Source organism: Paroedura picta, chromosome 13 (genome assembly GCF_049243985.1).
Source record: "Paroedura picta isolate Pp20150507F chromosome 13, Ppicta_v3.0, whole genome shotgun sequence".
Lineage (NCBI taxonomy): Eukaryota > Metazoa > Chordata > Lepidosauria > Squamata > Gekkonidae > Paroedura > Paroedura picta.
In genome coordinates, this window is record NC_135381.1 from 35,127,895 (window position 1) to 35,155,617 (window position 27,723).

At 47.4% G+C, this 27,723-nt stretch overlaps 1 protein-coding gene across 5 annotated transcripts in view; it reads left to right on the forward strand.

The window, feature by feature from the left end:
- Positions 1 to 27,723, forward strand: part of NHSL2 (NHS like 2) — a 118,329-nt gene that overhangs the window by 14,640 nt on the left and 75,966 nt on the right. The window contains exon 1 of one of the 5 annotated variants that reach the window (XM_077308863.1): positions 12,583 to 12,890. The exons of 3 other annotated variants lie outside the window; for them this stretch is intronic. In XM_077308863.1, the coding sequence (XP_077164978.1) occupies positions 12,809 to 12,890 (82 nt within the window). In that variant the 5' untranslated portion in view covers positions 12,583 to 12,808. Of the gene's footprint in view, positions 1 to 12,582; positions 12,891 to 20,532; positions 20,720 to 27,723 lie in introns of those variants that run through there. One more of the 5 variants, XM_077308865.1, reaches the window with a different exon arrangement.

Genomic DNA, 27,723 nt, shown 5'->3' on the forward strand with positions numbered 1-27,723 from the left:
TAGCCATGCCCACTAAGACTTCCCCCCCCCAGGCGGTGTGGTTTCGTGTTCCATCTTTAAAGAAACAGATTTGAATTGCATGATAAGGTACAGTAACTCTGAGCACGTCCAAAACTCCTTCCTAGGATCACTTTACTCTATGCCTCCGTACACTTTTAAGGGCCAGCTCATGTTTTACAGCAGGGGTAATCAACCTGTGGTCCTCCAGATGCCCATGTCCTACAATTCCCATGAGCCCCTGCCAGAAAATGCTGGCAGGGGCTCATGGGAATTGTAGTCCATTGACATCTGGAGGACCACAGGTTGACTACCCCTGTTTTACAGGACTTTTAGGGGTGAGGGCGAGAAAGATCCCCCCCCCCCTCCATCAAGTCCATAGTGCTTTTGAAAGGGCAAGAAGGGGGTAAGAGTCCCATTTAGCCAACTCTAACTGTAGTTGCAGGAAAGGGGGCAAGGTCGTTGTCTGAAGGGTAGGGTTGCCAGCTTTGGGAGGGGAAATACATGGCAGTTTTAGGGGTCAAGCCTGGGGAGGGCATGGTTTGGGGAGGGGCTTCAGCAGGGTATGACGCCATAAGCAGCCATTTTCAACAGGGGAACTGTCAATTGCCTGGAGACCAATTGCAATAGCAGGGCCATTCCGCACTCGTCCAAAATAGCACAATGGTTATAAATTAAAATTGCTACTGTTTTGCTGTTATACACAACGTTGTCGACAATCTTCAACACTCCTGAAACCGATCCGCAAAAAGCGCTTCGTTGTAGCGCTTTCAGGGAAATCCCAAAAAGTGGATTCACCCTCCGGAAATCGCTGCACTCTTGCAACCAATCTGCAACACTAGCGGGAAAGTTCTGTGCATTACCATTGTTGTGGTTTCTACAAAGTCCCTCCCCCTGGCTCTCTCCTCTGATCTTCCGGCGAAGCGATCGCCATTGATTTTTCTCCGAACGAGCGCAGATCAACGCACCGGCAAGCCTTCGTTTACCCAGCAAGGTTTCCCTGGCTGCAGAGCTGCTTTAAATCACCAAGCACGAAACAACACACAGCCCCATTTGCTGGGTTATTTTCCCTTTATTTTTCACTGTATTTTCGGCTGAAAATCACGCCCGTGCCGGGGGGGGGGGGGGGTTAATTTTTTTTTTCACTCAGGGGGACAACTCAGGGGGCAACGATGAAACGGCAGCTCACACGCCACCTGCTACCTAGATGGCTACCTAGATCAACGCAGATTCGTTGCAATGTGTGTGTTTTTTTTAAACTTCATTAAAGGGAAAGGGGCTTTTTGGGATCATGATAACGGCCACCCATTGGCTGCTTGACGGCCAGGGACAGGACGAGCTCGGCAATATCACTTCCTGGCTAGCGATTTTTGCCGAGACCGGAAACCTGTGGGAAACGATAGAAACGCAACTGGATTCCACTACAAAGCCAGGTATGCATAATAATGAATTCCACAATTTAAAATGGCGTTTTTTTGTCCTGCAACCAATTTTCCACATAGATCCTGGTGCGGAATGGCCCCAGGAGTTCTCCAGGCCTCACCTGGAACTTGGCTCCCCTACTGATGGGCTTGTGCTTATCAGGTAGTTCCCAATTTGAAACAGCTGCCATAGAAAGACAAGTAAGTAGGGCTCTGTGGTTCTGCAGTGGTAGGAGTGGAAGAGACAAGTCCATGTATCGAGAGGTACTCTGTAATTAAAAATGTTATAGCTATTTAGGTAATATTAATAATTACATCTAATATTTGTTTGATGGTGTGGCACACAGGAGATAGACATTTTGTGGCTCTTTTGTGGCTGCTTCTGAGCCATGGAGTAAATACCACTGCCTTAATTAATTTTTGACAATGTGGTATAGTGGTTAAAATTTTGGCATTCAAGGTTCTTATTCTCTGGTCCAGCACCACTTTTTCAGTTGAATCCTAAATGGAGTTACACCCTTCTAAATCCAGTGAAGCTAATTGGCTTACAGGGGTGTGACTGTATTTAGGATTGTGCTGGTAATGCTGTAAGATTGTGATCATAGTCTCACAGATACTGGCACACACAAGCCTGTAAACTTTAAGCATTCACAGTAGGCATCTGGGAACTACCTATTAAATATTGCATCAGAACAATTTCCAAATCGGGGCATGTGGCTAACTGTGGAGGATGATATTAAAAGCTGGCAAATTGGAGCCGTGAGAGTGTCTTCCCTACCAATTTCATAATATCTGTCACATTTTTCATAATGCTGAAGTGAATTTACAGCTGAAGGGAGGGAAAGATTGTTTACCACATTTAGGCCGTATTTCCACTTGTAAGCAAGGAAGACCAGTAAGATTATTCTTCGCTTAGGACCCACCAGCTCACTGAGGTATGATATTATAGAGTTCACTCTCCAAAGGAGATGCTTTCTTCAGGGCAACTGTTCCGTGTAGTCTAGAGATCAGCTGTAATTCTGGAGTATCTCCAGGGCCCACCTGGAGTTTGGCAACCGAAAATGGGTGGCCCTGTTTCTAGAAGCTGTTTGCTTTGTGAGATGCTGAACTGAAACCGTGACCTGGACACCCTTAAGCCAACAGATCCCTGATGTTACTGGCAAATCCCCAAGTATCTTGAGTTCAACTGATTCTTTGTTCTAGATCAGGGGTGAGCAAACTTTGGCCCTCCAGATGTCCATGGACTACATTTCCCATGAGCCCCTGCCATCTGAAGAACCACAGTTTGCCCACCCCTGTTCTAGATCTATAGCTTGGTGTAGTGATTATGAGTGGCAGCCTCTAATCTAGAGAACTGAATTTGATTCTCCACTCCTCCTCCATATGCAGCCAACTGGGTGACCTTGGTCCAGTTGCAGTTCTCTCAGAGGTCTCTCAGCCTCACCTACCTCACAGGGAGAGGAAGGGTAGGCGATTGTAAGCCACTTTGAGACACTCACTGTAAGGTAGTAAAAAGTGGGGTACAAAAGAACTGCTCTTCTCTTCTTCAACATCATTGGGCACCCCTGAATTCTAATGTCTTGGGGAACAAAGTTCTCTGTATGATCTTTCTCCAGACCATGTATGCTTTTGTATATTTCTTTCATGTTCACCAAATAATTGCCCACTCTGGTTTTGGAAATACCTGTAGATTTGTGGGTGGAGCCTGGAAGGATGGGGTTTGGGAAGGGGTTAGAGTCCCATGCAGGACGTGGTCAGTTTATCCAGAAGTTGAATGAATGAATGAATGAATGAATGAATGAATGAATGAATGAATGAATGAATGAATGAATGAATGAATGAATGAATGAGCAAGCAATGTATGTAATCTGGAGTTCAGTTGTAATTTCAGATCTCCAGCCCTTACCTGGAGTCTGGGAACCTTATGCCCACTTTTTGTTGCCTTTTTCTTTACTATACTGAGAAGGCTATCTTTTTAAAACTTTCCTTGTAAAGAAGGTACCTCAAACCTTTTTTGGCACCTTTTCTAGCTCTGCTTTGCTCTTGATACCTTGGAAATGAGCATGCATCAGTTTATGCAAGTTCTTTTGAGAGGAGGGGAATAAGCCTTTACTGCATAGTTCTTTCCCCCCCACCCCTCCATTTCTGACCAGATAATCACTTTGTCCTTGATGGTGTTCATTCGGTGGGGACCAGCACACCAGCAGGTCTGAATGAGAGATTTCTGGCTGGGACATTGTCAGAGGAACGGACTGTCCTCCTTAAGGCCAAAATGGATACTTCTTGTTGCAGGACTAAAGTTGTCCCACTGCTCAAAGGCCTTGACAAGTACAGGATGTCATGAGGCCAAAAAAGGCTGACTTTGCATATTAACGTATTTTCTTTTTCCTTGTAACAACTGAGTCAGAGCAGAACTTTTGGCCTGGAATCTTGGGTGATCTCAGCAGGCCTTGTGTGGATACTTATTCTGGAAAGCTTTGTCTTCTTCACAAGCGTGGAGGATCTGGGGGAAGGGAAAAACAAGACGATTCTTAAAGAAGCAGCAGCTTTATGTTTGAATCAAATAGTACCATGTTTGGGAAATGAATTTGGGAATGTCCAGAGCTCTACAATATGCAGATAATCTATGACCAGCAAGGACCCAGAGGGGTTATAAGTATGCATGTAAATTTTCTGGGGTATACTATGTACGTGGGCCTGCCCTTGAGCCTGACCCGGAAGTTACAGCTGGGCGCAGAATGCAGCTGCTAGGGTCCGCACAGGAACATCTTGGAGGCGCCCACATTCAGCCTATGCTGAGACAGCTGCAGTGGTTATTGGTGGTGTTCCAGATCGTTCAAAGTTCTGGTATTGATCTTCAAGGTCCTTTGCAGTCTGGACTGCTTATTATTCCTATGCACCCACTATGCTTATCCCCCTATCACTAATAAACGGTGTGATTTCCAACCCTCGCAAAGTTCGCCTGTCTTCAACCAGGGCCAGGATCTTTTCGGTCCTGGCCCCTACCTGGTGGAATGAGCTCCTGGATGAGCTGAGGTCCCTGTTGGAGCTATCACATTTCTGCTACACCTAGAAGATGGAGCTCTTCCACCAGGCATTTGGTTGAGGCTTTGGAACAAGCGTAGTCAAACTGCGGCCCTCCAGATGTCCATGGACTACAATTCCCAGGAGCCCCTGCCAGCGAATGCTGGCAGGGGCTCCTGGGAATTGTAGTCCATGGACATCTGGAGGGCCGCAGTTTGACTACCCCTGCTTTGGAAGATCTCTTCCAGCTGCAGGGGGAGACGGTGCTTTCTGTCACAACACATGTCTGCATTGATTCTCTGATTTTATGTAACTCTGGAATGATTTTTTTAAAAGTAAAATCCTTTCCTTCTTTCAACTCTCTGGTCTCAGCGTGGTTACTGGGACTCTGCAATCGGTGGAACCCATGGAGATTGGGGGGGGGGAGGAGCCCCTAACCGTCCTTACAAATGGCTGCTTTGAAAGCAGACTCTGGGGTATATATTGTTAAATCTGTGGATCATGGAAGGAAACCTGGACTCCCGGGCATGTAAACAGCTTAGCATGAGTGTAGTAAGCAAGGTGTAGTAAGCAACAAGACTGAGAAACCCCTCAGGAAACCCCAATATATACACATGGCAGACAATAGATCTTACTGCCTTTGCACATGAGGTTAGATTGGATTAGATTGATTTAAACCAATTGGATGCAGCAGACGGGATCCTTGCTGCGCATTGGGCAATGATGCGTCTGCTAGGATCTTGCTTTGGACCTCAAGCTTGGTCCTGGGCAGATCCACATACACAACATATGGCTGAGGATCCTCCCCACTCCAAACCCTTGATTTGCCCAGGATATCCTTTCCTCCCCCCAAAAATCTCCAGGAATTTCCCAACCTGGAGCTGGCAACTTTGCTGCCTGTAGAAAAATGCATCCATCTCATCCAAAACTCTGTCGTACCAGAGAAGCAATACATTCCCCCGGCCAAAACATACAGCTAATTTTGTCAAGAGAACAGCTTAACCCCCATTTTGCCTTCCCAAGAGCAGACTGGGAAGGGTTTTCGGGAACAAAGCCCAGTGAGGGAGGGGGAAAAGTTGTTTACTGCTTTTGAAAGGAGGCTGTCCCATTTGCTGCCCTCTGCCCTTGCAGGCTGAGAGCTGGAACCAGCAAGGGAGAGATCATCTGCTTTTTCCAAACATCACTCCGAGCAGATGGCCCTTGGGCCTGAGGGAGGAGGTTTCCCATCCCAACAAAAGATATCTGGGTTATTATTAGGCAGAACACCAAACAGCAACAGAATGCTTTAAAGCTGCCTAGGATGGTGTAAACTTGTGAGCACAGTGTTTTCCACATGGTAATCTTGCAAAGCCTTAGATCTAAACGATCCAGTGGTCCTGGCTGTTCAGCAAAGTTGAATTCTCCTGCCAGATCTACAATGTTCTTCAGAGAGGTGCTTTCCTTTGATGCAGCCTCTGGGGTTCTGCATCTGTGGGGTGTATGTGAAAGGTGAACCTTCTAGAGAATGTTGAGCACTTTGCAGCCAAGTATCTTGTAAAACAGTGGTCCCCAACCTGTGGTCCGCGGCCCGGTGCCGGGCTGCGAAGGCCAGGCCGCCGGGCCGCGGTTCTCTCTCCCCGCCCCCCCCCCGCAGTAAAAAACTTCCCCGGGCCGCAAGCTTGCGGCCCGGGAAGCTTCTTACTGCGGGGGGGGGGAGAGGGAATCAGGGCCGCGCTGCGCATCGTGCATGTGCGGCCAAAATCGCGCATGCGCGGCACTTTCGCGCATGTCTGTCCCCAGACAGTTGCCCCGTCGGTCCCCAGCCAGAAAAAGGTTGGGGACCACTGTTGTAAAAGACCTTAGTTGGCTAGCATTGATGACAGATAGGCTGCATCGGTTAGTGGGTTGACAGCTTATGCACCAGGTCCTTCTCCTGATTGGGTGGTGAATTTGGCCTTAAAGAGGCCACACACAGCGTTTTCTTTTCTCCTATCATCTATAACATGGGAATAGTAATGCTAGCATGCTTCACAGGTCATTGTTAGGGATACCAACCTCCAGGCGATGGCTGAAAATTTCCTATTACAACTGACCTCCAGGCAATGGAGCAGTTTACCTGGGGAGAAATGGCCACTTTGGAAGGTGGGCCCTATGATATCTATCGATATCTCTCCAGGTATTTTCCAAACTGGAGCTGGCAAACCTAGCCAATGTTCGGATCACTGAGGAATGGGATGCATTTTTGAGCAATGATCATTATATAATTTATTTCTAAACGACCATTTTGTTTTATTTTCTAGAAAAACAGTTCTGCGTCCCTTGCTTGCAGCCTTGGCAATAAATCTCTGTGATATCTGAACAAGATGGGGAGCCGTGTTAATCTATCTAGCAGCAGAAAAAAGCAAGTAGCACCTTGAAGATTCACAAAATTTGTAGCAGAGTGTAAGTTTTTCTAAGCCACTGCTCACCATCTGAAGAAATGAGCTCACTAAAGCTCATATCCTGCCACAAATTTTGTTAGTCACCACCTGAAAAAAGATGAGCAGTTATTCCCCTGCAGCAAATTTTGTTAGTCTTCAAAGTGTAACTGAACTCTTGCTCTGAACTCTTGCTGTTTTCTTCTGCTAACTGAACATAACGTTTTGTGTGTCTAATGAAGTGGGCTCTAATTCACATTAGGTTTTAAGATTCTGTACTAGTCTGTTGTTTCTTCATTTGTAATTAGTTCCCCCCCCCCGATTTTCCTTAATTGTTGTTCTTTGCCTTGAGAAGCTTAGGTTATGAGTTGAAATACGCAAGTCTTAAGAAATATATTATTAATTGGGTCAGAAAACTCCTTGACGGTGAAGCAGACCAAACAGGCAGAATTAGGGGAGATGAGTTTTCAGAGGCAAGAGGAAAGGAAAACACCTCTTCAACCGGAGTTCTAGCCTCTGGAAGGCACACCCCAACACTGCTGGTGTTAATAGGCTCTCTGTGGAAGCGGTTAAGTCCAGGGATCCTGACATGCATCTCCTGAACAGTTTTAAGGACTTCCTCTGCATTCGTTTGGGGGTGCATGGGCAGCAGCTGTGCAAACCCAAGCTGAATGTGGTTGCTGGAACTTGGAAGGAACACAAGAGTTTTGTGGGGGCCAGACGCCTCTTCTGCTCCCAAACAGACTGGCCTGCTCCGAGAGGGAAATCGCTTCCAGATTGTGGGCTGTGATCCAACAGGCAGCCCTGGGTGTGGGATTTGGCCGCGAGGAAACATGCTTTGGGACTAGGACAGCGAATGAAAAGGCTGTGGCCCACATGTGGGGTTGCTTGCTCCTGGGGGGCTGCCCCTCCTAGGGGCTGCCGGTGATGATAAGCTGGAGGTCTCACCTGGCTTTTGCAGTCCCTGCTGCCGTCTCTGCTGGCTGCAAGTAGTTTTGCTGAGAGCAGCTTGGTAACCTGAGAGGGCCAAGGACTCCTCAGAATCACTGGCTTTGTACTTGTTCTCTGGAATATAGTGCAGCTGGGTCTTGTGCACGTACACCCACATAGGCTCTAATGTTGCCAACCTCCAGGTGGGGGCTGGAGTTCTGGAGTTACAGTTGATCTCCAGACTCCAGAAGTCAGTTACCATAGAGGAAATGACTGGTTCGGAGAGTGGAGTTTATGGTATAACATCCCCACATTTCTTCCTACCCAAATCTCCAGGAGTTTTTCCAAGTTGCAGCTGTCAACCCTCACGGTTTGTACGTTGCTCAAAATGGAGGAATACCAGGTTTATAGCTTTAAGCAAAAGTTTCTAGCCCTCATGATTGCATCTTAAAATGAGGGCAGTGGTTGGACTGGCTTAAATTCAGCAGATGTCTGTAATTGAGGGTTTGGAACGAGATCTCTGGGACGGCTTTCCTCAGATCTGGGGTTCTTGAAAGAGGCTTGTTTTTTCATATATAAAAAAGCAGAAGCTGTGTGCCTGTTTCTAAGGGAACTCATGAGAACTGCAGTTGCAGAAGTTGGGCCAAAGGGCCGAACTTCCACATGCATTTGAAAAATTAATATAATTTGGGTTACTTAATTAAGGGGGCTTCCACCCAATCAGTTGTATGCGTTTTAATGGGTAAAATCTTCACACATTTGCATAGGAATAAAGGACATTGGAATTGAAAGCAGGTTTGTTTTCAGACAATGGTTGGTTAAGCTACAGAGGCATGCTGTTTTAGGAGAGGCGGTCGGCTATAAGAGGCGGCCGGGGAGGCTTATTTTAATATGTAGAAAGAAGACAATGCTTTTTGTCAATTCACACGCAGGGTGGGAGGGGGACAGTGTTTAAATAAACAAATATGCTGCTCCCTGAGCATTGAGGCCTGTGAAACCCGACTCAGATTTTAAAAAGTCACATTTATACATCAATATCCAATTTAATTTTGTTCCACAGAGTACACAGATTTCATCACAAAGCACAGTTAGAGGAGTCCTATGTAGCAGAGAGTGGAGCACTTAGGCAGGGGTAAGTCAAACTGCGGCCCTCCAGATGTCCATGGACTACAATTCCCATGAGCCCCTGCCAGCAAATGCTGGCAGGGGCTCATGGGAACTGTAGTCCATGGAGATCTGGAGGGCTGCAGTTTGACTACCCCTGACTTAGAGAGAGAGGGATTTCTGGATTTGCAGCTTTTTCTCAGGCCTGTAACACTGAGGTGACAACCTGTAACTGTGAAAATTCTCTCTTCTCCAGCCCGCCTTCCTACTGGACAAGAAAAGAAGGGGGGGAGGAGGGAAACCTTTGATCACCCCAAAGTCTATGCTGGGGATCGTATAAATCTGCCTGAACAAAAAGGGCAGCTGTGATGTTGCTGTAGGGAGGGGGATTGCGTAAGACTGAGCAAAATAGTTGGCTAGATCAGCCCAGTTCCTAAAAGCAGGGAGAGCTGCAGTTTGTTGCATCCAGTTCCTCTGTGATGAGTGTCCACAGATTACTTCATCTGCTACAAGGACCAAATTGGACCAGCAACGCTGGGTGAATCTTTTCCAAACCTGGCTGTGTTGTGTATGAGATCTTTTTCAGCATCTGGATTTAGGCCTCCAACCTCTTTCTATAGGGTTAAACAAAAGTATTTTGGTCTTGGGTTGAGGCCATCAGTAGAACGGCGTATCTAACGTAAAATCCTAGAAGGAAGGTCGAGAACTGTTAGAATCTTGCAGGCATGACCCTCGGTTTCTCTGTTGCTAATTAAAAGAGAATTTAAACCTACTTTCCCCTCTGACTTTAAATGTGCTAGCGGCATGAAAGAAAGGTGGATGAAAGAAGAGACGTCCATCGAACTACCAGATATTAAAAAGAAAGAGTGCTAGAGAAGAAATGTATGTTGTTGTTTGAGACAGAAGCGGTCCTTGCCGACATCGAAGGCTTCCACCAGAAAATGCTTGCAAAGCATGCTTAATGGGTGGTCTCTGTGTTTTCCGTTCTATCTCCCATGCAGTGTGTTCATGCAATCCATGATGTGAGTCAAGTATTTCCGCTAACAGATCTTTGCTCACAGATTGGCTGTGGATGCAGGCTGTCCGGGGGTGGGTGGGTGGGGGAGGTGGGGTTAGATGCCTCCCACAGCTCTTGTGCATTGGGCTGGGATTTAATGAGCAAATGGAAAAAAAATCTGCTATTGAACTGAGCAGAAACTATAAACTGGCGAAACTCAGGGCTGGTTCACACGTACCCATTGCTGGCTGCATGTCTGAATGAGTTGTCCAAGTTCATAGCTACCCAAATTTATACTCAGAACACTTTGTAACGGAAAGAACTGAGGGCATGCTGGGTGGGGAGTGGTGAAATCTCTGTTTCTTAAGTTCTTCATAGGAGTTTCTCAATGAGGTGATATCTCAGGGTGGCATGCGTGGGTATCCTGTTTTCTGTTGTCCTGTGGGTTCTCAGATTCACGCTTGGTTGTTTAAGGCAGGGGTAGTCAACCTGTGGTCCTCCAGATGTCCACGGACTACAATTCCCACAAGCCCATGCCAGCATTTGCTGGCAGGGGCTCATGGCAATTGTAGTCCATGAACATCTGAAGGACCACAGGTTGACTACCCCTAGTTTAAGGCACAGTTACATTTCTGGTCTAGTACCGTTCCTCCTTTTCCTCAGGTAAAAATTATGATCCAGTTTGTCGATTGAGATTCTGGTCTTTCAATCACATACGTTATACTGACTGAAAGCACGGATACTTGGATTTCCCCCACTGTAGCCCTCATCCTGACAAAAGCCAGCAAAGGAAGCCACAAAAACATTTATTGCAGGACAATCCAGTTATCGAAAGCTGTAACTAGCTCTGGGCCATCGACAGCATAAAACCCCTCTCTCATGAGGGCCTTACAGTGGTTGTGTAACTAAGCCAGTGTGGGGGCCCACCTTAGTTCCTCAGGGGAAGATTTTACATAACAAAATTTGCGTGTCTTTCCAGCCAGTAGCATGATGTTCATTTTAGAGGCTTGAGAGAGGTTGAGGAGAGATTTGAAACACAAACTTCCTGCCTCCCAGCCCTCTCAGTAGTTCTGAATCCTCTTATTTCAGTTTCATGCCTATTACATGCTCCTTATTGATCCACTGAAACTAGACTGTTTAACGGTGTTGTTTAGACCTCACAGCTGATATGGGTGCCCCTTTCCTATGGTTTCCTCCCATAAGAAGAAGAAGAAGAGTTGGTTCTTATATGCCGCTTTTCCCGACCCGAAGGAGGCTCAAAGCGGCTTACAGTCGCCTTCACATTCCTCTCCCCACAACAGACAGCCTGTGGGGTGGGTGAGGCTGAGAGAGCCCTGATATTACTGCCCAGTCAGAACAGTTTTATCAGCACCGTGGCGAGCCCAAGGTCACCCAGCTGGCTGCATGTGGGGGAGCGCAGAATCGAACCTGGCTTGCCAGATTAGAAGTCCGCACTCCTAACCACTACACCAAACTGGCTCTTTAAAGCTACTGGCTACTTTAAAGCTTCAGAAGGCTGCCATTTTGTGGGATATTCCCAGAGCTATAAGAAGCTCATTTTGCTCCTGAGGCAAAAATATAAAATTGCGCACCCTAGTCATTCAAAGCAGTTATTTTGGTTAAAATAACTCATTTCCGCTGCTCCAGACAGATGAACGCTCTATCTCGATCTACCCTGCAAGGCTGTTGTGTGGATGATGCCACCCCCCCCCCCAGGCCAAGTTGCTTGCCCTGCCGCAATCCCTGTGAAAGGGTCGTTCGACCCCCAAAGGGATCCCGACCCCCAGGTTGAGAACCACTGACCTAGAGGGAACAATGCCTATAAAGACAGCCAGTGGTATAGAAAGGGTTCATGTCTGATTTGGATCTGGGAAATCCAGGTTCAAATCCCAACTCTGCCATAGAATTGTGGGTGATCTTGGGCCAGTCAAACTTCCTCTCAATCTAATCGGCCTCACAGAGTGGGAATAAAATAAGAGGTGAGAAAGATGGTGTAAGCCAGGGGTAGTCAAACTGCGGCCCTCCAGATGACCATGGACTACAATTGTAGTCCATGGTCATCTGGAGGGCCGCAGTTTGTCTACCCCTGGTATAAGCCGTTTGGGCTCTCCATGGGGGAGAAAAGCAGAGCATGAATAATGGCTATTGAAGTTGCCCAGATTTTGATGGGGGTTTAAAATTAACAGCACACACAGAACGGCAGCTGCCGAACTGCCGATCTGAGGGCTCCAAGGAGAGTGTTAAAAATTGGCTGCTCTAGGAATGGCTCACTTGTTGCCCGGCTTTCCGATAACAAAACCTGCTTAGATTTCAGCTGCTTTAATTGGCACGCTGCTCTTAGCCACTACCAGCCTCTCTTAGAATTGCTCTTCTGCTCAATACTGTCAAAGAGGGGGACTTCCTTCGCTGTGCTTTCTCTGGCAGGCAGGGCCCGGCAACAGAACGGATAATAAAAGCTCAGTTTGCTCCCTTCATATTGGAGATCCAATAAAACTCTTTCTTAGAGACCTTTCCACCCTCCCTTGGCAACATTTCCCTAAAGTACCAAGCACAGTATGGCTATTGGCAATGCCCCAGGGAGCAGGCAAAGCTTGTGCACACACAGGGGGCATTGGGTGCTGTTGGCACAACATGTGGCTTTAGTGGGGGCAGCGGGGGGGGGAGGGGGGGAGGCTGAAGCTGCCTGGAAGACTCCCCTGAGCTTGGCTGGCTGAATGGAGCAAGTGTTGTTTGCTTAGTGAATTGGCTCTCCCCCACCCCATTTTGCACCCTCACCAGATGAGTGAAAGAGAGTTGTTCACTGTGCAACTTTTATTCAGAGATAATCCCTCCCTTCTGGGGTTCATCTCCTGGGCTAGAGCGGTCATATCTCTGAAAATACACCCAGCACTGATGCCAGTGCACACTGGCTGTGCACAGAGGCTGAATTCCAAGGATGGATGCAGAAGGTGTTTCCTAAGCAGCTCTGGGAGAGGGGGATGCTGGCAGGCAACAAGCACCTTGCCGGACATTCTGCAGATGGTATGTTTTTGTGTATGTATATATGTGTGTTTGTGTGGTCACCCTTTCTTCTGTCATGTCCCCTGTGCCTATGTGGTAGAGCAGGGGTAGTCAACCTGTGGTCCTCCAGATGTCCATGGACTACAATTCCCATGAGCCCCTGGCAGCGTTTGCTGGCGGGCTCATGGGAATTGTAGTCCATGGACATCTGGAGGACCACCGGTTGACTACCCCTGTCGTAGAGCACATGCTTGGCATGCAGAAGGTCCCAGTTTGAGTGTCTGATTAAAGGATCTGATAGTCAGTGATGTGAAAGATCTCTGCAGGAGAATCTGGAGAGTCTTTGCCAGTCTGATTGGACTCTGCTGAATTTGATGGACCAGTGGTCTGATTCACTGTAAGGCAGCGTCATGGTCGCAAGTTCAAAATCCGGCATCCTGAGTGAAAAGGGTAGTGGGTTTAGGAAAGATGTCTTTGGCTGAGACCCTGCCGGCTGGCATAGGCAACATGGAACGAGGTGGACGGCTGACCTGATACGCAATGAGGCAACATATGTGCCAGAGACAGGACCTAGTATGCATTTTCATGTTTGCTCTTCCAGCATCTCTAATGAAAAGGCTCTCAGCTGGAAATGACCTTCATTTTCCTGAGCTAGAAGGACCATCCGCTTTTAAGACAGCTTCATATGTTCCTGCGTGAGCAGGTGAGTGAGTTATGACTGTGCCCAAATATTTCAGCAAGTGAAGCTTTGTAGGAAGTTGCTAGTTTGTCCTGGGGGAAGCTGCACTTGCTGACTTGATGCCTGTCATGCGCAATTTGTAGCAATTTGTGTGTGGTCATCATTCTTGGTTGCAGTAGATTCTCCTCATAGGGTTACCAACCAACAGGTGAGTGTTGGAATTCTCCCAATGTTACAAGTAGGGTTTCCAGCGTTGTGTTTGGAAAGTTTTGAAAAATTGGGATTCGATTTTGGGAAAGGCAGGGTTCGGGAGGAGACTTCAGCAGGTTATGATGTCATAGAGTCTGTGCTCGAAAGCAGCTGTTTTCTCCAGGGGAACTGGTCTCTGCCATCTGGGGATCAGTTTTAATTCCAGAGGATCGCTAGGCCCCACCTAGAACTTTGCAACTCCAATTACAAGTGCTCTCTAGACCAGGGGTAGTTTGAGGAAGGGAAGGAGTTGTAGGGCTGCAACTCCTTAGAGCAGGGGTAGTCAACCTGTGGTCCTCCAGATGTCCATGGACTACAATTCCCATGAGCCCCTGCCAGTGTCTGCTGGAAGGGTCTCATGGGAATTGTAGTCCATGAACATCTGGAGGGCCGCAGTTTGACTACCCCTGCTCTAGACTATGGAGATCAGTTTCCTAGAGAAAATGGCAGCTTCAAAGGGCAGGGGTAGTCAGCCTGTGGTCCTCCAGATGTCCATGGACTACAATTCCCATGAGCCCCAGCCAGCAGACACTGGCAGGGGCTCATGGGAATTGTAGTCCATGGACATCTGGAGGACCACAGGTTGACTACCCCTGCTCTAAGGAGTTGCAGCCCTACAACTCCTTCCCTTCCTCAAACTACATCCACCCAAATAAGTTAGGTCTCTTCAGTGGATGTATTATTAGAAGCATGAACAGTGACTGCCTGTTGGCTGCGTGACTTCATTTCTTTGGTAAGCTATCTAAACTGCCATCTTTTGAAGAGATAGAAAGAATGGAAATTGGAGTAAATCAACAGAATGAGTAGCTCTATGGCACGATAACAGGCATTTTGCTGACAAAGGAAGGCGACTCACCCCTTCTACCCCAGCCCTTAAAGCTAGCCGTAGGTTTCTGCTGCCCCCTACAGGGTTGTTTTGAAATGGCTGAGCCATGGAGAAGAGAGAACGAACAAACAGGGTTTCAAAATTGTGTTGGGTTTCCCGAATCTTGGCATCAGGCAGTGATCTGGAAGACCCGGTGACGTTGGTCCAATCACACATTCTCAGCCTAATCTACCTCACAGGGTTGTTGTGTGGGTAAAATGGAGGAGAGGAGCATGGTGTGCGACACTTTGATTTCCTAACAAAACAAAATCAGAGTCCAGTGGCACCTTGAAGACCAACAAAGATTTATTCAAGGCGTGAGCTTTTGAGTGCAAGCACTTCCTCAGACTTGCACTCAAAAGCTCATGCCTTGAATAAACCTTTGTTGGTCTTCAAGGTACCATTGGATTCTGATTTTGTTTTGTTGTGCTGCTTCAGACCAACTCGGCTACCCACTTGAATTTATTTTGATTTCCTGTTGGGGAGAAAGGCGGGGTATAAATGAAGTAAATAATTTTTAAAAAATGAAACTGCATAAACTGTCTAGCTTTAAAAAAACATTTTCCCTTTGATGGCAGGAAGCAGCTCTGCATATGCTCAGAGGCACTTCACCCTATGTGCCCATATACTTGGAAACAGAAAGTCTCAAGTTCCCTTCGATATATGATCATCAAATTTCCACTCACTGATAATCAATGATAATCAGATTGCCACAACCTCCCCATACTTTGGAGAGGTTGCTTCATCGCTATCTTTTAGCGATGAGAGCCAGTTTGGTGTAGTGGTTAGGAGTGCAGACTTCTAATCTGGCGTGCCGGGTTCGATTCTGCGCTCCCCCACGTGCAACCAGCTGGGTGACCTTGGGCTAGCCACAGCTCTGATAAAACTGTTCTGACCAAGCAGGAATATCAGGGCTCTCTCAGCCTCACCCACCCCACAGGGTCTCTGTTGTGGGGAGAGGAATGGGAAGGCGACTGTAAGCCGCTTTGAGCCTCCTTCGAGTAGGGAAAAGCGGCATATAAGAACCAACTCTTATTATTATTGGTGGTGGTGGTGGGGCTTTGTAAGTCTCTTAATGTGTGATATAGAAGTTGTCTGTTTTTTAGTGAAATGTGGCAATGTTATCTGCTGGTCATTTCCCTCAGCTGTGCACACTGATCTCTCCAGTGAGTGAGAGGCATGAGGAGCTCCCAGCAGGGGAGGGGAACTCAGCTGCTTGGCCTCTCCTGTGTAAACATGCGGTTTCCTCAGGAACGGCAGCTGAGAGTGAAGTCATGCGAAGCAGCAATTTCTCAGGGATTTGGCCATGAGGCCAAATACCATTAATAATGATGCACGGGCAATATGGACTTTAGCCACCATTTGGTACTTCTGATGCGCTTGCCCGTTGACAAATCTCCCCTTTCAGTTTATTTCCATGGTCCTTGATTCCAGATCCTCTCAGCTTGCTGTGTGATTGATGAAGAGAAGTTCACCGTTATTCTCATGCTAAAGTCCAGGAGATCTGGGTTCAAACCACCTCAGCTTAACTGGTCTCATGGGGAGTATGGAGGACAACGCATGCAGTCCTAGGTTGAATCTGCACAGAGCTTTTATTCCCGTTCCAGATCGATTCAGTTCCTGCTGTTTTCACTCAATGCGATTTCCATTTTGATTTGGGGCTATTTAAATTTTTCATCTGCAACAAGCGTGATTGTTCCGGAGTGACCCTACCTTTCCCCCGCAATATCCTGGAGTGGATATAATTCTCGATATTTGAAAAATCAGCATGACTAAAAGTGCAGCTCTCTACTTGTCTTGAACCAACTTGCTGCTGAGCCTCCAATGCTGTAGAAAAGCCCTGATTGGCTAGGGCGTCAGTTCAAAGGCTTGCTAGTTCCCAGGTTGCAAGGCTTCCCTTAAAGGGGAAGCCCCAACTTATCTCAGCAGAAGCTCCAGAAGTGTTAACTTCTCTTGGCAGAGATTTGCCTCTTGGATTTATTTCCCCTCCTCTGCTGTCTTCAATCCTCCCCCCCCCCCATTCAAGAAAAGAAAGAGGCTCCTGCTGCACTTGGCTCCCTAATCACATGCAGAACACTTTCCTGTTTTAATGGGGGAGGGGAGGATAGAGGAAGTCCTGAGTTCAAATTGATCTGAATTCAGCAGGATCCACAACAGAATAAACAAAGTAAGTGCAGAATCAGCCCGGAACTCCTTGGAGGAGGGTTGGATTAAAAATGGGAGCAAGCATCTGACTGACTGTACTAGCTTTTAAACATGAGAGCATTGGTGGGCTGGGGGTGGGCTCGTTCCCCACAGTTGTCCTGCTTCTGTTTTTGGCCTAGTAGTGGCTGCCTATTGTTTTCCTCTGGCACATGGAGGCATACAGGTATTTATTAATATATTAGTGCATTTTTATTACACTCTTCCTCCTAGGATGTCAGGGCAGTCTGCATGGTCCTTGCTTCCTCCATATAATGTTCACAATGGCTCTGTGAAGTGCATTAATCTGAGAAAGAATGGCTGGCACAAGAACCTGGTAGGAAGGGATCTGAACCTGGCTGTACACTAACCACTGAACAGTATTGGCCAATTGTTGTTGTTGTTGTTGTTAGGTGTGAAGTCGTGTCCGACCCATCGCAACCCCATGGACAATGATCCTCCAGGCCTTCCTGTCCTCTACCATTCCTCAAAGTCCATTTAAGCTCGCACCGACTGCTTCAGTGACTCCCTCCAGCCACCTCATTCTCTGTCGTCCCCTTCTTCTTTTGCCCTCAATCGCTCCCAGCATTAGGCTCTTCTTCCTTCTCATGAGGTGGCCAAAGTATTTGAGTTTCATCTTCAGGGTCTGGCCTTCTAAGGAGCAGGCAGGGCTGATCTCCTCTAGGACTGAGCGGTTTGTTCGCCTTGCAGTCCAAGGGACTCGCAAAAGTCTTCTCCAGCACCAGAGTTCAATTCTTTGATGCTTGGCCTTCCTTATTGGCCAGTATCTTCACAATAATCAAGTGCCTAGCAGAAGATCACTTAGCTGACCAGACATCTGAAGCCAAGCCCATAGTCAACCCTCTAGCCGCTACACCACACCGCACAAAAAGGACATGGTCTGGAATGTCCTCATTCATCAGGAATAGGCAATTATAGCACAGAAGCGATGCTTTGAACCATGAAGTTCAGATTCTACAAACCTACTATGTCCAAGTCCAAAACTTCATCTGTGACACTACACTACATCACGGTCTCAGGCTATGACCTTGGTTTAAAAGCCAGCGATATTTTCGGCTACACTTAAGAGGTTATAAAGATATATCCCTTTAATGGAGGACGCGAGTAGCCTGCACCTAACCACACTGTCATTCACGTTCAGAAAAGATCTGTTGCAGACTCAGAACTTTATGTTTTGTTTTGGTGTTTTGCCCACTGTCCGGGGTTAAAATGTCCGGGGTTAAAAATAATGGAAATTCCGAAGTGTTTGTTCTGGATCTCCCCATCAGTTCTCACCTTGGGTGATCAATTTCGAAGTCAGCAGGAGGGAGTTCCAGAAAAGGAGGGGGTTTGTTCGTGACCGTTTTATCCAGAGCTTTCGCTGAGTACTGGAGGAGGAGCAGTGCTTTAGGGAAGCCAGAGGGAAGCCAGGTATACACGCAGGGCTGGCTCAGCCAAAATGCAGGTTTGACACCTGCCTGGGGTGGTGTGCTTAAAAAGGAAAAGAAGTTTCTCCCATGCGCCAGCTCCACATAGGCATTGAGAGCCCCCCTCCCCGCCCAAGCCCTTCAGTGATGCTGCAGGGTGTTCTAGAGAGCAATAATGACTTGCATATGGTTCTTCCTGGAGCAGCAACAACTGTGAACCAGTCCTGAGTCTGTGTGCATGTTATCCAGATGTGCGGTAGTGGTCAGTTGATTAAGACAGCCCACAGATGGACAATCTGGGAGGGCTGGTTGGGTATCCTTCTGCTCCAGCGTCCCCAGTTTGCATCTTTGGAAATCTTTTCATGTGATGGATTAAACCTGGGAGACAGGGAGAGGAAAGATTGCGTCCTAGAGGTGCTGGAAGCTGCAGGTTGCCTTCAGTTCCTGCAGGTGGCACTGCAGGAGAGTCCTTGACATCTGGATCTCTTCTCTCCTGCAGCAAGAGTGAATTGTTCCCATTCCCAACCTCAAGTGCTCCTAACATTTCACTTCTTCAAGAGTTACTCTTGAATTATGGTGCCATTTTTTAAAAGCCACATAAGTTGTTAATTGGCAGCAAGACTGGCACAGGTCATTTTGGGAAAGTGGTAGAGCTTGGTCCAGTAATTTTACACCTTCTTTTATCATTCTATTCATTTTCATTTGACCTCATTTGTCCCCTGCCTTTCTCCCCAAAGGGTTTCCCGTATGACTTCCATCACTCCCTTCTCCTCCAATTTATCTTCACAACAACCCTATGAGGTAGGTTAGGTTAAGGATGTTTGACCAGCCTAAGATCTTCCACACAGGCAGGGTCTCCCAGATTCTAGTTTGGCACAGTAACCACTCCCTGTGATTGCTTTCTTCCTGATTACAGCTGCTTTTGTCCTCTCCTGCCTCTTTCTCTTTTCTCTCTTGTTCCCTTCTCGCTTGTCAGAACTAAAATGTCTATTTCTGGCCAGGAGTCACAGACCAGGAAGACTCCAGTTTGAAAACTGGTGGGCCAGGAGCACAGCACAGGGGGCTGGAGTCTGCTATAATGGCCACCGTCAGCTAACTTCAAATGTAATTTTACTAGTATCCAGTTGACTTGAGCGCTCTTTTGCATGGTGCGGTATTAATTTGGAGATAATATTGGAGGGGGGGGGAAATATGTGTGGAGATTATGTATAGCACTCTTGTGTGTGTGTGTCTTTAAAAGTCAGTCAAAGGTAAACTGTTTTCTACTGCTTGTAGATCAGTTGTAAGCTCAGGAGATCTGCAGACACCGCCCTAGGACAGACAAATCTCTCCAGGGAGATAATTCTAGTCTTGGTACCCCAACTGGAAGACCTTCTCCTTGGTTGTCACCTACCTTATCTCAGAAGGCAGAGGCACTGGAAGCAGAGCCTAGGAAGATAACCATAGTAGAGGTTGGATAAGACCATAAGAAATCTGCATCTTCTGCTCATGCTGTGAGCAAACTACGAGCCCTGTATGGAAAATGCCTGAACGATGATGTTATATGCAAACCTTTCCTTTGGAAGAAGCTTTGGTGGCAAACCGGCCTGCGTAGTGTTTCTTCACTTTCCCTTGTGTACATAAAACATGGGAAGTTTTGTACCCAACCCAGAGCCTTTGAGGGAAAATCTATCTAAATAACTAAATAAATGCCAATATCCACAAATAATCCAACTCCTTGGCTCATGGACCTGTTGAATATGCATACTTACAAACAAGATGGGTTTTTGTTGTTGCATGTTCAGGGTGTGTTTTTATGCATATAAACCTTGATGCATGTAATGGCCCACACAGGCACATTCCCATCTATTGCTTGTTGGGTGTCACAGTGGATCTGTTACCACACTGCCTTAGCTCACGCCTTAAATAAATCTTTGTTAGTCTTAAAGGTGCTGTTGGACTCCATTTCTGTTCTGCTGCTTCAGAACAACACGGTTGCCCTCTTGAATCTATTGGAATCTTCTTGACTGCCTTATCTCTGTTTTTGAGCAGCTGTGGATTCTGGTATTCTCTTCAGCTATAAAGTTTAGAGAAGATGACTCTTGCCTTCAAGTATGTGAACGGTTGTGGGGGGACGGTGGTCAGGCTGTTTTACTGGTAAGGAAGGATTCCTTGACTGTTATCTTGGGTGGGAGGCTGAAGATGGTTTTTATAAAGGAGATTATAAGGAGGAGATAGAAAAGGAGGTCTTTCCTGATGACCACTTGGGCAGGGTGGAAAGGCAATCTGAAATTTAGCCGGCTCCCTTGACAGCTTGCGAAAGCTTTTGTTGCCTGTGGGAGAGAAGGAGAGGCTGGAGCCAGAGATGCCCTTTTGAAAGCTTTTGCCAAGTTGTATGAAGAGCCCGGATTTCTCACCACTAGAATTCCTTTCTTGCTATTGTCTGGGATGTGGGAACCTGGAAACCGAGGTATGTCCAGAGCAGCCACGTTAATCTTTTTATTCCATTTTATTTTTTGTTCTTTTGTGACTTCTTGCTAAACCTCATAATTATGTCTTTCTTGGCAGCCCTGGCAATGGGACGTCAACGCTTTAGCTTCCGATAAGGAAGAGCAGAATAAAAATGTAGAGTTCTAGACAAACAAGGGTCTAAATACGCCATGGCAGAAAGTTCTGGCTCTCTAGTACAGGGGAAGTCAACCTGTGGTCCTCCAGATGTTTGCTGGCAGGGGCTCGTGGGGATTGTAGTCCATGGACATCTGGAGGACCGCAGGTTGACTACCCCTGCTCTAGTACATTTATATCCCACCTTTTCCTTCAAGCGGTTCAGAGTGGGATATCCGGCCCTCCTACCTCGTTGTATTCTTACCACTAGTTGTTAAGCCCACTTTGAAAGCAGGCAGGACGGAAGCATCAACCCACCCACCCTTTCCACAAACTCTTGAGATGGGAGCTGGTGGCAAACGGCCCCCCATCCCGCTCCCTATCGAATCGGGGGCAGGGAGGTGGGTGGCAGTCGCCCCCCACCCCACCCCAGTAGGTCTCGAGTCTGAAGCAGGAATCCTGCCGGAGGCTCCTGCATCCAGCAACATCTTAGGCAGGGGCGTGCAGGGAAGCTGCCCTGGATGCCACGAGCGAGCGGCGGGCAAAGTACTTTGGGGATGGAACTGCGACTCTGCCTGGAAGGATTTATTCAGGGCGTGAGCTTTCCTCTTGTTCATTTGAATCTGCCTGTAAAGCGAGCTTCGCTGCTGACCCTGATCTCGCTGTTTGAAAAGGGATCCTCCCCGCGTTGAGACGGGACGGGATCGCAGTCAATGCCCCCCCCCCCGCCCAATCGCCCAATCGCCCGGCGCTCGGGGAGTCCGGGGAGGAGCGGGAGACCCCCGGGTGAGTCCGCCGCCGCACGTGGCTTAACTGGGGGAGGAATCGGGCTCCGTGGAGCTTCCAGGCGGCGCGTCGAAGCCTTTTCCCCCAGGGCCAATCAGAGGGGAGGTCCTCCCCCGCAGGGCCAATCAGAGGGTCGGAACATAGCTGGAAGGCGGAGGGAGAGGCGGTCAGGTCCCCTACCTGATTGGTCCTCTAGGGGGGGAGTGCTCTCCCCGAGAGGCAATAAGGGAGGTGGAGGCAGTTAGGGGGTGGGCCATTCCCCTGGCTGATTGGTAATCTAGTGACTCCGGCCCAATCAGGTAGGCGATGAGTCCTAACTCCTCCCACCAGCCCTCTCTGGCTTGATGGTACACATAGGGGCTCATGGGAATTATAGTCCATGGACATCTGGAGGGCCACAGTTTGACTACCCATGGTACAGAAGATTGCCCTGTAAGGTAGAAGCATACCTGCCCAGGAAAGCTTTGCCCAGAATAAAATGTTGGTCTAAAAGGTGCTGCTGGGCTCCAACTTTGAGCTGGGAGGTAGGTTAGGCTGAGAGACTGGCTGCCCCATGGGTATGTGGTGAACTTTGTGGGTCACCGGGGGGGGGGGGAGGGTTGAACCCAGGTCTTCATAGAATCATAGAGTTGGAAGGGACCTCCTGGGTCATCTAGTCCAACCCCCTGCACTATGCACGACACTCACAACTCTATCGCTCATTCACTGTGACCTGCCACCCCCTTGAGCCTTCCCAGAATCAGTCTCCCCATCAGATGGCTATCCAGCCTCTTTTTAAAATCTTCAAAGATGGAGAACCCACCCCCTCCCGAGGAAGCCTGTTCCACTGAGAAACCGCTGTCACTGTCAGGAACTTCTTCCGGATGCTTAGACAGAATTTCTTTTGAATTATTTTCATCCCATTGGTTCTGGTCCGTCCCTCTGGGGCAAGAGGGAACAACTCTGCTCCATCCTCTATGTGGCACCCTTTTCAATACTTGAAGATGGTTATCAGATCCTCTCTCAGTCATCTTCTCTCCCCTCTCTTCCACATGGTAGTTCAACACCTAACTACTTCCATACACTTGATCTTCAGCACTGGAAACTCCATTGGTTGAGGAAGGACAGAGAACTATTGTTTTGCCTAGATATACTCAACATAACCTTTGACTCTCTGCCTTTTTTTCCTGTAGCCTTTGTCAGGGTGGATTTTAGGTCTCTGGCCAAGGAAGCTTGCAGTGTGTCTTCTTGATAGCCTTTTTTCTTTTGCTTTTAAGTTGGCAGTGTTGTTTGTGCTGTTGGAGAACAGTGAATGATGGAGAATGAGTTGTGAAGCTTGGGAGCAGTTGTCCCTCTCCCCTTTGAATCTCCCCCCCCCAAAAAACAGTATGAACTCATACCTTAGGGAAATCTCTTAGCCTCTGCTGCTCCCCCAGCTGTACTATGGAATAATATTGGCCAACCTTACGGGGTGATTATGAGGATTACAACCCAGGTATGAAGCATTTTGAAAGCTGGAAGTGTTGTGCAAATGGTTGTTATACTTACATGAAAATGAGCAGAAAAGTTTGTACAAGCTTTTGCATTGGAGAAAAGCAAGCAAAAGTGAAAGGCAAAGGGTGACCTTGGGCTGGTCACACACAGTCAGCCTAGCCTGCCTCAAAGGGTTGTTGTGAGGCTAAAACAGAAGAGAGAACAATGTAAGCCACTTTGGATCTCCATTGGAGAGTAAAGTGGGATTTGTTGTTGTCAGCTATTCAGTCATGTCTGAAACTTGGCGGGCCCCATAGCACAGCTGTCGCCATGATCCCTGATCCTGCACAGCCTCCCTCAGCCATGCAATGTTCTAGCCGGCATAAGAGCCTCTTGTGGCGCAGAGTGGTAAGGCAGCCGTCTGAAAGCTTTGCCCATGAGGCTGGGAGTTCGATCCCAGCAGCCGGCTCAAGGTTGACTCAGCCTTCCATCCTTCCGAGGTCAGTAAAATGAGTACCCAGCTTGCTGGGGGGTAAACGGTCATGACTGGGGAAGGCACTGGCAAACCACCCCGTATTGAGTCTGCCATGAAAACGCTGGAGGGCGTCACCCCAAGGGTCAGACATGACTCGGTGCTTGCACAGGGGGTACCTTTACCTTTAATCTAGCATAATTGCTTTCTCCATTGAGTTGCATGATACGGCCAAAGTAAGTGACCCAGAATTTTGTTATTTTGCCTACCAATGATATATCAGGCTTTATGTGCTATAGAATTTCCTTGTTCATGACTTTTGCTGTCCACGGAACCCACAGGAATCTTCTCCAACACCAGAGCTCCAGTGAATCAATCCTTCTCTTTTCCAATTTTTTCATTGTCTAACTTTCACAGTGATTTCGGAAATATGATAGATCTAACTATTCTACATTTGGTTTATATCCTTGCTTTCCCATGTTCGGTTCAAGCTCATAATTGCTGAGTGACCTACAACAATTCGCTGTTTTATTTCCGTAATGCAATCACCACTCACATCAATTTGTGATCCAAAAAAAATGAATTCTTGAACACATTTGATTTCTTCACGATCAATTGTTATTGTGACATGTCAGTGGTAATTATTTTTGTCTTTTCAGTGTTTAAGAAAAGGCCAAATGTCTTACTTACTTCATTGACCTTTGTAACCAGCTGTTCTAGGCCTTTCTTTGTTTCTGACAGAAGTGTGGTATCATCAGCATACCAAAGATTATTTATATTCCTTCCTCCAATCTTAATTCCAATGTTTGATTCTTTGAGTTCAAACTTTCTCATAATGATCTCTGCATACAAGTAAAACAGGAAGGGGGAAGGAATACAACCTTGGTGCACTCCTTTCTCTCTTTTAAACCAGTCAGTGTCACCAAATGGTATATGTATGATGGTTTCTTGTTTTGTGTAGAGTGACTGCATCAGTTTGATCAAATGCACTGTTCATCAGTCATCTTCACTGTTGCATCCAATGGTTGAAATCGGTTTTTCAGTTCCACTGCATATGTGAGCAGAATTTTATTTACATCAGACTTCCTTAACCCTGATGTTCTCTTGATGTTGCAGAGTTTTGTTTTGATTTTAGCCAGTAACAGTTCATGAACTGAACCGCAATCAGCACCTCGATTTGTTTTGACAGCAAGGATTGAACTGGACCATTGTCGGCAACAAAAAATATAGTCGATTTGGTCCCTGTGTAGTCCATTGGGTGATGTCCAAGTGTATGAGCGATGTTTATGCTGTTTGAACCAAGTATTCATGATGCAAAATCAATTTTCATAACAGAATTGTGCCAGATGATCACCTGCATCATTCTTTTCTCCAAGTCCAAAGTTGCCAGTAATGTCTCTCTCTGCTCGTGTGCTAATCTTTGTATTAAAGTAACCCATTATATAAATCAGTGGTCCCCAACCTGCGGTCTGTGGCCCAGTGCCGGGCAGCAAAGGCCAGGGCGCCGGGCTGCGAAGGCCAGGGCACCTGGCCGCAAAGGCCAGGGCGCCGGGCCGCGGTTCCCTCTCCCCGCCCCCTCCCGCAGTAAAAAACTTCCCAGGCCGCAAGCTTGCGGCCCGGGAAGCTTCTTACTGCAGGAGGGGGGGGAGAGGGAATCAGGGCTGCGCCGCGCATCGCGCATGCGTGGCCGGGGCAGTTGCCCTGCCGGTCCCCAGCCGAAAAAAGGTTGGGGACCACTGATATAAATGACATCCTTATTGAGTACCGGTTAGAAAGCATCTTGAATGGCGGTATAGAAGTCTTCAGTTTCCGCCTCTGACAGCTGTGATATGTATTGGCTTGCAACAAATTCAAATTGTCATGATTTAGTCACTGATCATCAAAAAACTCTGCACAGTCCTAGAAAATGTTTTGCTTGCAATGAAAGACATGTTTCTTCTTATGGAGTTGTTCCTGTGTGGGCATTCTATCGGGCTGTAATCTTAGAAAGTTTAGTTGGCTGGAACATGTCCAGAGTCAATTCTTAAGTTGCACAGCAAGGCGGGGGATTTTTGAATTTGGCAGGGCATTGTGACCCTAGAGTTTGAACTGCTGGGGTGGGGGGGAGGTTTGTAGGCCTCAGCCAGGAAACTCCAGGAAATCCTGCAGTCCTATTCCATAAATAGAACAGAAAAATGTCTGGAGGATGGGAGCGTTGGATCTCCAGTGCAAAGATACTGCATACTGGCACTATTTCCAGAGGTTAAAAAGGCTGTACCATTTCCAGAGGAGCTGGAGTAGCACAGTGGCTAAGCGAAAGAACTACAAGCTATATGCCTTTTGAGCTATAAGCCTTTTGTAGCCTTTTGTATGTCTTTTTTATATTTTAAATTTTATTTATAATATTAATGAATTAAGAGGGGAAAAAACCCAGCTAGCAATTAACGCTACAAAGAATATCGTTACACAGTACAGAAGAATCGAATACATAGTCCTCCTTACTCTATCTGTGCTTCTCCATATAAGATTTTTAATGCACCCAACTTCCTTTCTTGATAGTCCCTAAGATAACTCCACTATTCATCATATTCTTCCACCGGCCTTTTGTTGATCATACTGGTAAGTCTGGCCATTTTGGCTAGTTCAGTTATTTTATCCAACCATTTGAAACGGATGGAGTCTCTTTCGCTTTCCAATTCTTCGCCCATCCCATTACTACATCTTGAGACAATGAGTTCAACAACAAGTTAATGGGGCATTACGTGAAGTTGGACTCCGTTTGTCTGTCCTGTCCTGTCCTAAGGGATAATAAGGGTCTGTGAACTAGTGGAAACCTTTGTCCCTGGATCCTCTTCCAGGAATCAGCCTGGGTTACATAAAAGCAGTGAAAGAGCACTGCTACATACACGCAGAGTGCTTCTCCCCCTTCCTCTGCCTCCTGAGAACAACACACATCTGGGTTTAGAGAGGAGGATTTACAATGCAGAATGGGAGAAGGGGGCAGAGACGGACTTCTGTTTAAGTTTTCACTTCCAGCTGACATTCTGGGCCTGGGCCGGTTACCAAGCAAATACATCATCCTGTTTTATTAAATGACGAGCGGAAAATGGATTCGGTTGGGTGTTCTTTCCAGCCCTCTGTTCACGGCTGAAGCCCTTGAGGGCCAGCTTTCCCACTCAGTTATTTATATTTCAAGCTGTCCTTCCCACGAGGATCTGGGGGCTGTGTTTATGGTTCCCACCCTCTTACCTTCACACCAACCCTCTGAGGTAGGCGAGACTGAGAGATAGCGAAGAGCTCGGTTCCAGTGCCAGGTGATGGTCACACAGAAAGCAAAGAGGCAAAACTGCATTATCCCTGCTAGTTCTGCTGCAGGAAGAGTGTCTCTTAACTAAAGCTTTGTATGCTTGATGGAGTGGTACATTTTCAGGGCTTAGGATCTGGGAGATCCAGGTTAGAATCCCTACTTTAACATGGAAGCTCACTGGGCAATCTAGGCAGTCTCAACTTCAGCTACCTCACAGGGTTGTTGTTCTGGGGAGAATGGCATATGCCTCATTAGGGAGAAAAATATGGGATAGAAATAGATTTTTTAAAATATCAGGCCAGTAAAAAAATCTGGCAACTGTAAATAATCCTGGTCTTGCTCTTTTCTATTGCTCCAGACAGACAAACGCTCGATCTACCCCGCAAGGCTGTTGTGTAGATGGTGACCCCCCCCTCCGGTCAAGCTGCTTGCCCTGCCGCGACCCCTGGAAAGGGTCATTCGACCCCCAAAGGGGTCCCGACGCACAAGCTGAGAACCACTGAGCTAGATCAGGTGTAGTCAACTTGTGGTCCTCTAGATGTTCATGAACTACAATTCCCATGAGCCCCTGCCAGCGTGTGCTGGCAGGGGCTTATGGGAATTGTAGTTCATGAACATCTGGAGGACCACAGGTTGACTTCCCCTGAGCTAGATGATGGGTACAATGTGCAGACTCGACTTTGGTGTACGTAGAGTCCCAGGTTCTTGTGGTTTGCTCTGTGTGTAAGTTGGGTGTGGCAGCACAGTGATCAAGCCTGCTTGGGCCCTTGGAACATGGCAGGTGCCCGCTGTCCGGTTCTGCGGACGCTGCCCAGCAAACGCAGATCCTGTGTCTTTAAGAAAGGCCTGGTTGGGGCTGGGAGAATCAACGGCA